The sequence below is a fragment of the Physeter macrocephalus genome, chromosome 21 (genome assembly GCF_002837175.3).
Source record: "Physeter macrocephalus isolate SW-GA chromosome 21, ASM283717v5, whole genome shotgun sequence".
NCBI classification, from domain to species: Eukaryota; Metazoa; Chordata; class Mammalia; order Artiodactyla; family Physeteridae; genus Physeter; species Physeter macrocephalus.
This window is the reverse complement of record NC_041234.1, coordinates 4,204,259-4,218,040: the sequence shown is the minus strand read 5'-3', so window position 1 is coordinate 4,218,040 and position 13,782 is coordinate 4,204,259. Positions and strand designations below refer to the sequence as shown.

Below are 13,782 nucleotides of genomic sequence, written 5' to 3'. Positions count from 1 at the left end.
GGTACGCGGGCCTCTCACTGTTGTGGCCTCTCCCGCTGCGGAGCACAGGCTCCGGACGCGCAGGCTCAGCGGCCGTGGCTCGCGGGCCCAGCCGCTCCGCGGCATGTGGGATCTTCCCGGACCGGGGCACGAACCCGCGTCCCCTGCATCGGCAGGCGGATTCTCAACCCCTGCGCCACCAGGGAAGCCCGACCCTGACATTTTTAAAGAGCACAGACCGGTTTTTTTTCTTGTTTGTTTTTGTTTTGAGGACTGTCCTTCAGTTTGAGTCAGTCTGCTGTTTCCTCATGATTAGACTCAGGTTAGACATTTGGGGCAGGAATCCCGTGGAAGGGATGTTGGTTCCTTCTCAGTGCATCTTATCAGGAGGCCATGATGTCAAGTTGTTTCATTACTGGTGATGGTAACTTTGATCACTGGGTTAAGGTGGTATCCACAGGTTCCTGTGGTATAAAATTGCTCTTTTTCTCTCTGGAAAGTAAATAGTAAAATGGGACCATTGACACATAGACTTCTCAGAATGTTGGCCAAGCTGTGCTGATGAGGCCACAGACCCCTCCCATCCTGTGGGTGGGCTGTGTTCACTGTGCCTGGAGTCAAGTGGCTTTGGAAAAAATAGAACTAGATTCCAAGATGTGGAGTGAAAAAAGTCCTTTGGGGATCTGCTTTGCAGTAAACTCACGTTCAGAAGCATGACAGCCCTCTCCCGAGAGTTCTTGCTGCTCTACTTACAGAGGTGTTTGTTCATATTTCCTACCAGTCCTGGAACCTCAAAAGGTTATATAATCCTGCCTTGTGCATCAGGAAGGCCTCTCTCTACCACCCCAACAAAATTTGTGAATTCCCTTTGTTAGATGTTTAATCATTGGAAGTATTGAACTTTTAAAACTTGGAGTGGAAAAGCTATAAAAAAGCAAGATGAAAAATCAAGTGACGTGGCTCTCTCATCTGTTTACACCTCTTGGGAAAGGTCATTTAAGCACTTAGGATTTTGGTTTTCTTATCTAAAATGTGGTTAGTAGTAATTTCCTACCTACCTCACTGGGTTATTGTGGCGACCAAATAGACCCTTATTAAATAGATGAGACGGTACTTGAAAATAAACCTCTATGAAAGCACAGTGAGTTCCCTGATTAATTTGTGTTTAATTTCTTTCATCAGCCAAGATATCTTTTTCTAGGAAATTGGGGAAACAGTAGCTCTGCCAGACTTTGTTTGGCTTGCATAAGTGGTGTGAGCAGGAGACCAAAGAGCCTCGGGGTCTGCCAGACAGACCAGCATTGCCCAGTTCAAGCTTCCCACACTCAGCAGCTCTTGCGGGCAAGGTGCTACATCCACGTAGGAAGTAGTGAGGCAGGTTGAGCAGGAAACTCTATGGATGTGGAGATAAAATAGGGAACTCCTAAGATTGTATTCTGTATTTGGGTCATTCGCTGTTAAAAAAATCAATGATTTTACCTACACATCTCTAATTTGAAGGTCATGTTTGTATTGTGCGTACGAGGAGCGTGTGTGTGTGCGTTCTCATTTATTTTGTTTATTGGGCAAGGGCTGGGGTAGGGGAATGTAGATAGACTCCTTAGTATGTTGAGTTTTATCCCAAATAATTCACCCTTACTTATCAGGTAGCAATTATTTTTAGATGTGTGCTCGTGGATAATTGGCCCAGTATTATTGAGAACAGAACCTTACAGTCTGTGGTGTGAACAGAACCTACGCGTGACTGTTCTCTTAAAGCAAGTTGAAGCAAGGCTGAGCAGGGCTGAGTAGGTCTGAGGCTGTGAGAACCTCTCAGACCCAGAGCAGACCAGCTTTTTCCCCCTGCATGTCCCTCTTAGAAGCTCCAGGCACACTGACTGAGGGTGTGACTGGTATCGGGCTCATTCCCTTCCGTGAGTGAGCCATTTAGACCAGACCCTGGGGTCGTGTTGGGATCCAGACGCTGGCATTCTGCTACTAAGGCAAGACTGTAGAATGAAGTGGGCCTGCAGCCAGTTCAGGCCTCTTACCCACTCCCCCTAGTCCAGCCCCAGGGATCCTCCTGGTGGGAGTGGGGTCTGCAGAAGAGCTCCTCGCATGTCTGCCCATGCGCAGCAGAGGCGCCTGCACCAGGACCCCGGGGGGAACCCGTCTCTCAGGCACCACTGAGGGAAGCTCAGATGTGCGCTCGCTGCACGCAGGTGCCCGAGAGAACTCAAATGGACTGGGCAGTGGGTGCCCAGCACCTCTGCTCTGTCTCACCAAGCAGAGAAGTCATGCCTCACTCCTTGGGGAGGAGGTTGAGGGCAAGGAAGAAGAGCAAACGGCTTTTTACCAGTCCTTTCAATAGTAGAAGTTCCTATTTAATGAGTCAAGATAGGAATGCTTACAGGAGGAGAAGGTGTTTCTGTCCGCGTTATCTACCGTAAAATAGCAGTCTTTCCTATTGCCTGTCTCTCCAAATCCCACATCCCGGAGTAATTGTTTGCCATTGCCCGTCCCTGCACAGTGGTTGGACCGGAGCTGCCCAGAGCATGCACTTGACATTCCAGGGCGTAAGTGACGTGTTTTGATCACCTCAGTGCATTAGACAAGGTCCTTTAAGACACTCTCCTGGTGGTTATAGCAGCAGTATGGCCCTAGACGACAGCGTGGTAGGAGAGTGTTGCCAAGCAGAAGATCCCCTGCTGTACGGTGGTACAGGCTGTTTGAACCTAAATGCAGGTTTTTGCAGCTGATTGGAAAACGATGCTTAATGGAGCACTGTCATCATGAGGTAGCGGGGCTTGTGATTTCCCCCGTTTTATTTCTTCCTCCTGCTTTTGGTTCGTTCTTGTCTGTGAGGATAATTCGGATTTTTATTTTATATGTTTCACTAACACCGTTATCTAACAGCTGTTGTGTGCTTACTCTGTGCCAGGTCTAAAATGAACATCTGGGGATCGTGGTGACCCCAAGCCCTGGCTTAGGCACCATTGCGACACAGGGAGTAGGGCCAAGTTTGGAAGAAGTGGAGTCAGGGAGTCGTGGGCGCAGACCGCAGTTCCGTGGCTTACTTAACCTCTCTAAGCCTGCTTCCTCCTCCATAAAGTGACCCTAATGATAGTACCTGTGTCATACCAGTTTTTGACAACTAAAAGAGACATACACGTATACACACATACATACACAAATACACTCAGCAGCACAGGGGCTGGTGTGCAGACAGCCCTCAGGAAGCGTGGACACAGTTTTGGAGGGTGCTAGAGGAAGTGTGAGCTCCAGATCGCTGGGGGAGGGATCCAGGTGCGACCCTGGCTGTCTGATCACAGAAGGCACTGATGATTCCCTCTCAAGCCAGGGCTCTCAGGAGACTCATAGGCGGGCCTCGGGGGGCGTGGGGATTAGGCCACTGCCCCTCAACCAGAGTAGCACCACTTTTACCTGCTTTATACAGATAGAAGGGGCGTGGGGGGCGCTATATGTATGTCTCACCTCAGTGGTTCTCAGCTGGGGGTGATCTTGCCCCTGCGGGGACATTTGACAATGTCTGCAGACATTTTTGATTGTCACAGCCTGTGGTGGGTCGGGGGGGAGTGGAGATTGCTACTGGCATCTAGCGGGTTGAGGCCAGGGGTGCCGCTAAACAGTGCACAGAATAGCTCCACAACAAGGAGTGATTCAGCCCCAAATGTCATTGCAGGATTGAGAAACCCTGGTACATTTGCATACGTATATGGAGGAAGCAAGAGGATTCTGTGCCTGGCTTTTATTTGGTTAGGGTCTAGGAACAAAAGTAGAAAACCAAGGTTATATAGAAACGCCTTCTTGTCAAGAGGTCCCTCGGGAATGGTGGGCCCTGAGTTGGCTGAGCCCTAGGGCATAGGGAGAACGGTCTGCAAAGAGGAGGCACTGTGCGCATGGACGAGGTGGCACGGGGGTTCTGTGTGGCTCCAGGCCTAACAGGATGGTGGCACAAGGGAAGTAGGTGTGGCGAGTATGAAGTGATTCTTTCTGGGGTCACAGTGGTCCAGCTAGGGAGCAGACTGCCGGAGAGCGGTGGACAGTCCACCATGGAAGTGGGATCTGGACTGATTCCATATCAGTAAAATGGTTGATGCTGAAATAACTGAATTTTTAAAATTCAGATCATGTTCAAGTCGTATTCATTGGGTCATGGTGTGGCCCTCAGCCTGGCATTAACTGAGAAAACGTGTTCTCCTTGGCACCCGGAGCTGGGCTTTTACCATGAGAGCATCATTGGAAAACTGGCCTGCATCTTTTCCAGTCCACATACCACTTGAGGATTATTCTCCAGCTCAAAACCAAGTTTAATGTTGATCTGAATATATTTTTTCCTTACCACCAGGATCTGACTAGGAAACTCTTTAGGTCTCTGGTGAGAAATTGGCCTTTAATATTATGTTGAGTTGCCATTTTTATTGCTGTGTTTACAGATCAAAAATGGTTGAACAGGGCTTCCCTGGTGGCGCAGTGGTTGCGCGTCCGCCTGCCGATGCAGGGGAACCGGGTTCGCGCCCCGGTCTGGGAGGATCCCACATGCCGCGGAGCGGCTGGGCCCGTGAGCCATGGCCGCTGGGCCTGCGCGTCCGGAGGCTGTGCTCCGCAACGGGAGAGGCCGCAGCGGAGGGGGGCCCGCATACCACAAAAAAAAAAAAAAAATGGTTGAACATTAGCACTTTCATATGGTTCAGCCTGCTACAGGATTGAGAGTGACAATGTGTAATTTACAAACAGATTACTTTATGTTCTTCTAAAAGTACTCTGTACAAATGTCGCACCCCTGTGCAAACTTTGGGTGCAGTCGGCAACTGAAGCTAGGCTGTTATCTACATCACCAGCAGCCAGTGGTCACCAGGAGCCAGGCCTAGGCCAGCACACCTGTAATGGACCTTCTTCCAACAGATGTAAGACAGGGTCCTGCATTTTAACAAAGTGGTGTTTCCCTGGGTAGACATGGGCTTGCCCTCAACTTTTGCGTCTTCCCAGTAGCAGGAGAGAGTCTTTTAAACCTTAAGAACCTCCAAAAAGACACCCCCTGTCCCCACCTCTTGACTGACTTTGTTTCTCAGAACTTGAAAAGGAACCAGATGTCAATTATACCTCAGTAGAGGTGAATTTAAAAAAATAAAAGGAACTAGAAACATTGAAGACATTATGCAGAGGGAAATAAGCCGGACACAAAAGGGCAAATGCTGTATGATTCCACTTCTATGAGGTATGCGGAATTGTCAAATTCCTGGAGACAGAAAGTGGAAAGGTGGTTGCCAGGGGCTGGGGAGAGGCAGGAATATGGAGTTAGTGTTTAAAGAGTACAGAGTTCTGGAGATGGACGTTGGGGATGGCTGTACCACAGTGTGAATGTACTTAATGCCACTGAACTGTACACTTCAAAGTGGTTAAGATGGTAAAGTTCATGTTGTTTGTATTTTGCCATAATAGAAAAAAGCGGGAGCAGGGTCGTTCATTGCCATATGCTGAAGCCAGATCCAACCCTGGTGCTCCTCTAAAAAGAGGAGGTAGGAAAATGCCTAACACTTTATTCTTATGTTGTCGTCAAACTTAAGTGAAATTCAGACATGACGTCATTGGCTGGGCTTCCTAAAATATTGTCCCTTCCACCAGGGACATGTTCTGGATACCATATGTTCCTGTTAGGGTGATAATACTTCAGGGACTTCTTATTTATTTATTTATTTATTTATTTATCTATCTATCTATCTATCTATCTACCTATCTATCTATTTATTTATTTATTTATTTATTATGTCTTGGCTGCGTTGGGTCTTCGTTGCTGCGCACAGGCTGTTTCCAGCTGCGGCGAGCGGGGGCTGCTCTACGTTGCAGCGCGCGGGCTTCTCGTTGCGGTGGCTTCTCTTGTTACAGAGCACGGACTCTAGGCACGCGGGCTTCAGTAGTTGTGGCGCGCGGGCTTAGTTGCTCCGCGGCATGTGGGATCTTCCCGGACCAGGGCATGAACCCGTGTCCCCTGCGTTGGCAGGCGGATTCTTAACCACTGCACCACCAGGGAAGTCCTACTTCAGGGACTTCTGAGTGTGTGCTCCGCCTTACATTTGTTCCCCTTGAAGGATGAAATTGTTCACCTTTTTGGAACCAGGTGTCTTCGGAACAGAGGGTTATGTGGTCAGGCCCGGTAATCATCTTCTGGCGTGGTTTTGGTTTTCCAGGGCAACTTCAAAAGCCTATCCACAGTCTCCAAAGAACGTGAAGCCGCCATACCCAGGGTCTCCGGTGAAGTACCGCCTCCCCGCCTTTTCTGGCCAGGAAACACCCAAGAAGAAAGCAGAGAAAGAGAAGAGCAACAAGGAAAGGGAGGGCGCCCTGGCTCAGCAGGCAGCCGGCCCACCTGGGGAGGAGGCCCCAGAGAAGCACGTGGCAGACAGGCACGCCACCGAGAAGCATGAGGCCGCGGCAGGGAAGGCCGAGGGTGGTGGAGGTAGGCCCTCCTCGCCCAGCCGGTTCTCCCTCTGACTCCATCCACGCGGGAGTCTCGGGTTTGGGGGAGAGACGGGGATTTTTCCCGGAGACAACTCCATGCCCTCGTGCCACTTTCTCAGGCTTGCATGTTGCCCCGAGTCCTTCCCCTCGCTCTCCTGAGGGTCTCCTGGCAGAGGAGACTGAAGGGCTGACGCTGCTCCTAGCTGTGGAAGCCCACGGGGGTGCTCAGCTGCATCCAGCCAGCATCTGCCTTTCCCACAGAGAGGGTCTTCCTTTAGTCCTTGAAGCTTCCGTGCCAGCTGCGGTGAGTTCACCCAGATAGGCGCAGCGGTGGTGGCTGCCTTGGGACTTGCTGGTGACCCTGTCTCTCCCCGTCGCCTTTCTACTGCCCTCCATGGTGGAATGCATCCAGGGTCACAGCCAGCCTGTTGCAGCCTCTCTGCTTGGTGGCTGATTGTGCTGGTCCTGGTAGCATTTCCCGTCACCCACTGGGTTGGATTTTTCAATTACAGGTGGTAGCTGCCGTGTGAGTGCAGTCACTGTTTCGTTTCCCTTGATCTTTTCCTCCAATGCAGCCTCGTGGAAGCCCACAGCGGGCACCACTGATGCAGGAGAGGCTGCAAAGATGCTGGCTGAAAAGAGACGGCAGGCCCGGCTGCAGAAGGAACAGGAGGAGCAAGAACGTCTGGAGAAGGAAGAACAAGACAGGTATGGGGGTGCTCAGACCTTTTCAGACCACGCGGACACTCCCAGCTCCTGGATATCGGTGTTACCGACAGCCCCTGTTCTCAGCATAGACTCTAGGACCAGCCAGGCCTCGTAGAGCTATCAAAGGAGCTTGAGTTTTGTTTATAGAATGAGGTTCTCCCTGAAAAGACAGGAGGTTCCGGATGTAGACATCTCGATTCTGCTTCCTGAATCGTGTTTTTTTCCCCCAAATTATTCTAACTCTCAGCCCCAGGTTAAGAGAAAGGAGGGTTGAGCAGTGGCTCCTAGCTGGGGCCAAAGCCAACGTCATGGTCCATGAGACACGAGGTACGGGGACTCCCATCCTGGAGCACGAAAGAAGATGTCATGGCAGTGGTCCCTAAATTTTGGAGGGTGTCGGAGTCAGTCAGGGGTTGTGGTGAAAATACACAGGCCCAGGCCACGTCCCGCTTCAGTAGCTCACCAGAGTTTGAGAACCACTGCATTGACCCCTGGGGCACTTGGTCAAAATACAGACAGTTCTGCCTATTCTGGTCTTAGTATTCAGAGAGAAATGCATGTTGAAGGGCAAGGTAGATTTTATCATTAAATTGATAAAGGAAGCTCTTAGGATAATCACAGAGTGCAGTCCAGTCCTGTTGAGAGGATTTAACGTGACAGGGAGCCAGCCATGTTGCCCTGCTTCACTCAGCCTTGGCGCTGCGTTTAATCAGTAATAGAATATTCTTCATCCTTAAGTGACCTTGGCAAGTCTTTTGTGGTCTGTCATTACACTTCTGCTGATGTATTTTTTTGAAGGGGGAGGGGGGAGGTCTGGCTGGTTCCTTCTTCGAACTCTGGACTTCTCTGATGATTTTCCCACCTCCAGCCTTTCGGTCAACAGCCGCCGGTCTTTTTACTGAGTGGTGTGCTTGGGCTGGGTTGGGTGGGCCACAGGATGCGTGAAGGGAGGTCCCAGGAGAGGAAGATGAGTCGCAGGGCCTCACTGACAAGGCTTGGGATGCGCAGGCCCTGAGCAGGTGAGTCGCGTGCCTGTAGCTTGTGCTAGGGAAGGTGCAGCTCTCTGCCTTCCAGCCAGCACCCTCTCCCGTTTCCTTCACAGCACAGCTCCTCAAGGAATTGACTGTACTGCCTGTCCCTATTTCCTCTACTCACACTCAGTCTGCAGACCTCACACTCACCATTCCTCCTAATTGCCAGACTCCTAATCCACTTCTTCGTTGGCTTTGACCGTGTCGCGCTTGCCTTTGCTCCTCTGGCCTCTCCTTCTCAGTCTCCTCTGTCTCCCGCTCAGCCCCTCACGCATCACCTGGGCTCGCAGCCCTCAGTCCTTGGCCAGCTTCACCTGACCAGCCCGTCCCGAGCAGCGCTGCACCCTCCTGCCCTGCCCGCGCCCCCATCGCGCTGCCAGCTTCCTCTGGCTTCAAACGTTTGGGGCTTGCGTTTCACACAGCGTCCTCCTGCTCAGCATTTGGGGTGCTAACCCAACTCTGCTCTCATCTCCCTTTCTACCCTCATCTTTTCTTTGCCTCGTTTTACCGTCTATTTCTGAAGTCAATTTCATCTTGCTCTGTAAAGCTTCAATACTTTCTGGTACAAGGGAGGCATTAAACCACACATGGGTACTGATGCCTCCTGAGCCTGTGCTGTCCAATACCACCGCCTCTAGTCCCAGGCGGCCACCGAAATGGAAATACACTAAGATCAAGTCCAATTCAGTTCCCCAGCCGTATGGTCACATTTCAAGTGCTCAGTTGGCTACATGGCTTGTGGCTACCGTATCGGACTGCACAAATCTCTAGAATGTTTCCCTCGTCACAGAAAGGTCTATTGGCTAGCACTGGTCTAGAACCTGCAGGCAGTATTACCAACTGTTTTATGCTTTCCTTTAAGTGTGTCCCACGTGCGTCTCAAATTGAGCATTTCCAAAGCAGACCTTACTGTCTTTCTCGCAGACTTCCTTTTCCTTTCACAAGCTCTGTCCTCCATGTCTCCAGACAACCAGATCAGAAGTGTCCGAGCCAGCTCTCAACTTTCCCCTCTCCTTCCTCGTCAGTGTCCCGTCCCCTGTCAGGTCTGTCTCGGCCATCTCTAGCATCTCTCTCGTCTCCCTTCCCCTCCAGCCCCTCCTCCCCTCCTGAGCTCTGGCCCCTGTGTTCTCTGACCTGGACTGTGTCCGTGGCATCCGCACTGAGCTCCCTGCTCTAGGTCTCCCGGAGCTCATCCACTGTCCACACTGTGTCCCCAGTGCCTGTTCTCAGATAAGTGTCATTGTCCTGCTCCTGTCCTTTACCAAGCCAGTGACTCCCCTGCCCACAGGAGGCCTGCCACGGCCTGAGCACCCCTGTCCCCTGCAGCTCCACACCTCCTCATCTGCTTTCACGCTGCCTCCCGTGGCCTCGAGCTCCTTGTCAGCAGACACATTTTCCATTCTCCGACTCGGGTCAAGCCCTGCTCCCTGTCTGCAAGCCTTTCCAGCCCTGCCCCTGGGAGAGAACAGACCTCTCCCACTCTTCGCCCGCCCAGCCCGGCTGGTCGGCTGATCACAGAGCCTCCTCATTTGTTCACAGGCCTACTTCCCCCAGCTAAGCACCTTAAAAGGCCGGGGTACAGTCTTTGGATCACTGGTGCTGGCGCTCAGTAAACATACACGAAAGGTAGAGAAGGAGGAAGAGGCCCAACTGAGAAGCCGTTGCATTCGTGGGTTAAGAGAAGGCAGCGCAGTGTGGTGGAGCTGGAGCTGGAGGAGTGAAGGCGGGTTCAACAGAAATGGGCCCATTCAAAGTCGACGCCAAGGTTTGATTCTAAGCATAGGAGAATGGTACACCCAATGACAGATAAAGGGAGAACAGAAGGAATTGATTTCAGAGGGTAAAAACAAGCCATTTGATTGTAGATAAACTAAGTTTAAGGTACCTGCAAGATATCCAGGTGATTAGAAATGGAATTGAAGCCTGGGGCCTAGGTAAAAATGAGAGCAATACACTTGACCCCAAATGAGTTTTCTTCTCTCTTGCCAGAATATGAAGCTTTGCTAGCCCCACGTGGGAGGTGAGAAAGTACAGTACCACACAGCCAGGGCCTGGAACACAGCGGACACCTCTTGGGATAAGAGCATCCTCACTCCTGTTTTGTGCTTAAGAGTCAATAGTTGAAGCCACACAAATGTAGTTGCCAGATGAGAGAATATAGAGAAAATAAAGATACTTGAGCCAAACCGTAGAAAGCCAATCACTGTCACAAACTGGTGAGGAAAACGCCATCCGAGTCAGGGATGAGACTGCTCAGAGCAGAAAGGCTGACAAGCTGTCCAGACAGCTGGGCCCGGAAGAAGAGCAAGCGCTGGTCCAGCCCCCGCTAGCCGTGACCCTGGGGCTCTCCTGGAAGCATGCAGAACAGGGCACAGCGCCTGCGCTCGTGGATGGCCCAAGATGGAAATCAGGATTCTTGGAGCAAGAAACCCTAGACCCTGGGTCCGCCCCGGGGCAGGCACTGGCAGAAACTAGAAGCAAAGAGATCTTACTGGGATTCCGAAATGAGTCACGTTAAGAAGTTAAGATAGCTGCTGTGGGCCCAAGTGGAAAGATAGTGGAGTTAGGCACCCTCCATCAGCAGGGTCACATAGCCAGGCTGCAGCTCGGTGTCCGTGCAAGTGTTGGCCCGGGCCTGGCCCTGCCGGCAGGGGTCCTGGCGCCGCTCAGCCCCAGCAGCTCGTCGGTTGAGCCTCCGGCTGGTGGACTGTCGGAGTAAGAGCTGGGCAGGCAGGGCCCGTCCGGCGTGGGGAGTGGCGGCCGAGTCAGGAAGTGAGAGCCAGGCCCTCACAGGAGGGAAGTCGAATGCCGCCTGCACCCGCAAGACGTGTCGAGGCTGAGGAAAGGCCATTGGTCTTGGGGTTTAGGACATGAATGGAGGTTTGGGGGGAAATCATGGAGAGGGCTGGAGACATAGGCAGCTTGACAGAGGTGAGAGGGCGGAGGCCCTGAACGTCAGCAGAATGCAGGGGAGAGGGGACTGAGGAGAGTTGTTGGGGATGCCTGAGGCCTGAGTGTTTTGCAGGCCATGGGAAGGTCCGTGTAGAAGGGCAAAGCGATGGAAGGAAGAGAGGGGGATGGTGGAAGGAACTTGGGTGCAGGAGGGTGTGGAATTAATAGTGTGGTTGGTGGCATTTGTAATCCTTTGCATCTAAGCAGAAGAAGGGACATTTTCTGAGCAGGAATGCTGTAGAGGAGTGAAGTTTAGGAAGCCCAGATCAGGTGGCCCCGGTCTTCTCTGTAAAGTGGTTGATGATGCCATCGACTAAGGAGGATGTGGAAGACGGTGGAAAAGTGGAGGTTTGGACTGTTCCCCTGGGGGTCCGGGAGATGAGGATGGATGGCTGGCATGGCGGCTGAGGTCCAGGGAAAGATGACCAGTCGGCCTTGTCTGGGCCTTACTCCAACCAGTGTTGACAACCCAGGAGGGCCCAGAGTGGCCCCCATGCCATCCCACAGATGCTCAGGAGTGGCTGGGCAGCCTGGGCGCCCTGAGAGAAGAGGGAGCGGATGCAGGGACGGCACAGAGCTGCCCGGGGCCGGTCAGGAGAGAAGGTGGCGAGGGACGGGTGACGGCAGATCAAAGAAGGGGAAGGTTAGGACATTGAAGGTTAAGCTTTTTTAGATGAAAACTTTTAAGCACGTAAGGAAGGGAGAAAGTGAAACCCACATACTCATCCGGAGATTGAACGAGTCGAGACTGAACGTGTGTCAGGGACATGGTGCACATGTGAGAGGGTGGGACGAGAGCGGGCCGGGGTCTGGAGGTCGAGAGATGGGGGTCGTTACACAGCAGACCCTCCCCGGTGGCTGGGAACGGGGATGAGGGATGCACCCACGGAGTCATGACTACAATGCACAGTTTTCTGGTACTTTCTACCTGGTGAGGAAGGGGGGTAGGTTTGGGGTGGGTGGCAGGAGCAAGGACGGGCGAGGGTGACAGAAGTACACGTGGGTCTGCTGAGCTCCGGAGGGAGCCGGTAATAATGGCAAGGGCAGTGGGGTTGCCTGCAGCAGAGGGGCGCTGGGGAAATGACACAGCCATGTCCTCTCTGGTTCGTTAAGCAGGGAGAGAAAGAATGTTTATTCTTGGAGAGGATTTTGAGAGACTTGGTTTCACACAGGGAAAGCCAGTTTTTAGCTACTTTGGCGGAAGCAGAGTGTGGTTAAATGGAGGGAATTTCGTCTGTAGGGGCTTATGGGCCTGTGGGGAGGAATTTATGTTGTGGGTGATGACGGGGATTATGGAGACCTAGGGGCTAAGAGGATGTGTTACTGCATGGCTATGCATCGGGCACCTCTGAAGTCCTCATGGTAAAACGGAAGAAACCGAGTGGCTTTTCAGATCCTAAGGATGAAGTAGCTTGTGGGTTAATTTATATATGTATCCTTTGTGTATTAACTTCTCTGAGACAGTCACAACTGGCTCCTTAAAAGAGAGAGAAATACTAAAACAGTGCTCTGATTAACCTTGGGAGAAGTTTTGCTATTGACACATCCGGTTTTTATAATCCTGTGTTGGGCATCCTAGTCTTTCATTGAGGAATCTAAGAACTGGTGAGTTTCTTTCTGACTAGGCCCCATAATGCTCTTCTCCAAAGTTCTCCAGAATATTTGTTAGTAATTTCAGTTGTTCCAGCTTTTAGGCACTGCACCCTCTGCGAACATAGAATACATTGTCATGTCCCATTGTAGTTTTAGGCTAATGTCTTTGTGTATTTTTTTACCTTTTAAAATATTTCTCTGGTGGCACGTAGGCTAATTGCCTCTGTGATTCCTGAAGCCAACCGTTAGGGTAGAAGGATGTTCTTTTTAAGTCTTGATCATTTATAACAATATACCAGCGCCCGCCCCAGTAAGTCAGTGATACATGCTTCCAAATAAAGATAATTTCTGAAAAACATACAGATTTACAGATGCGCTTAAAAGGACGCTGGGAATTGAAGAGAGCGTTCATTTTAAATTGTAAAACAAACTAGCATTTGAGAATCTGCCCAGGACCAGGCATTGTGCTAAGTGCTTCCCATGCATTATCTCGTTTAATTCCCACAGTGATGTCGAGGAGCCAGTAATGTAGCTATTCCCATTTTCTTAAAATGGGCATCAGAAATGTTGAGTGACTTTCCAAGGAAGGGTCACACAGCAGGTGGCACAATCAGAATGCAGTCTTGGTCTTGCCCATGTGGCACACTGCCAGTCAGTAACTCACTGCAAAATGAGTATAGTTATCCACATTTTTTCATAGAAGAGGAAAGTGACACACGTGAGCAGGAAGAACGTTAGAAATGTAAAAACAAGCAGTTAGACTTTACAGAGTTTTCCCTCACTGCTTAAGCTCTTTATCGTAACATCGCTGACCACTCACCCGTGGATGAAAAATGTCTAAATGCCATTTAATTTTCATTTAGCAAAGAATAAAAGCTAAAAAAAAGTTTTTTAAAGAATGCCAAAATAAATGGAAAATAGATGCTTTAATTCCTTAAATGTCAAGTTTCTGTTGAGCATTTTCTTCCATTTGCTGCTTCAGAAGTCACATACTAATTAAAACCAAAGTGAACTTTTTGAGCTCCTCGTCACTGCTCTCAAATTGCTAACTGGCACAGAT

General features: G+C 50.8%; 1 protein-coding gene across 16 annotated transcripts in view; it reads left to right on the top strand.

Annotated features, from left to right (window-relative positions):
* MAP7D2 (MAP7 domain containing 2) overlaps positions 1 to 13,782 on the top strand; it is a 126,648-nt gene that overhangs the window by 101,951 nt on the left and 10,915 nt on the right. For all 16 annotated transcript variants that reach the window (XM_055081719.1, XM_055081724.1, XM_028482466.2 and 13 more), the window contains 2 exons: positions 6,168 to 6,436; positions 7,014 to 7,146. In XM_055081719.1, coding sequence (XP_054937694.1) covers positions 6,168 to 6,436; positions 7,014 to 7,146 — 402 coding nt within the window. The remainder of the gene's footprint in view (positions 1 to 6,167; positions 6,437 to 7,013; positions 7,147 to 13,782) is intronic.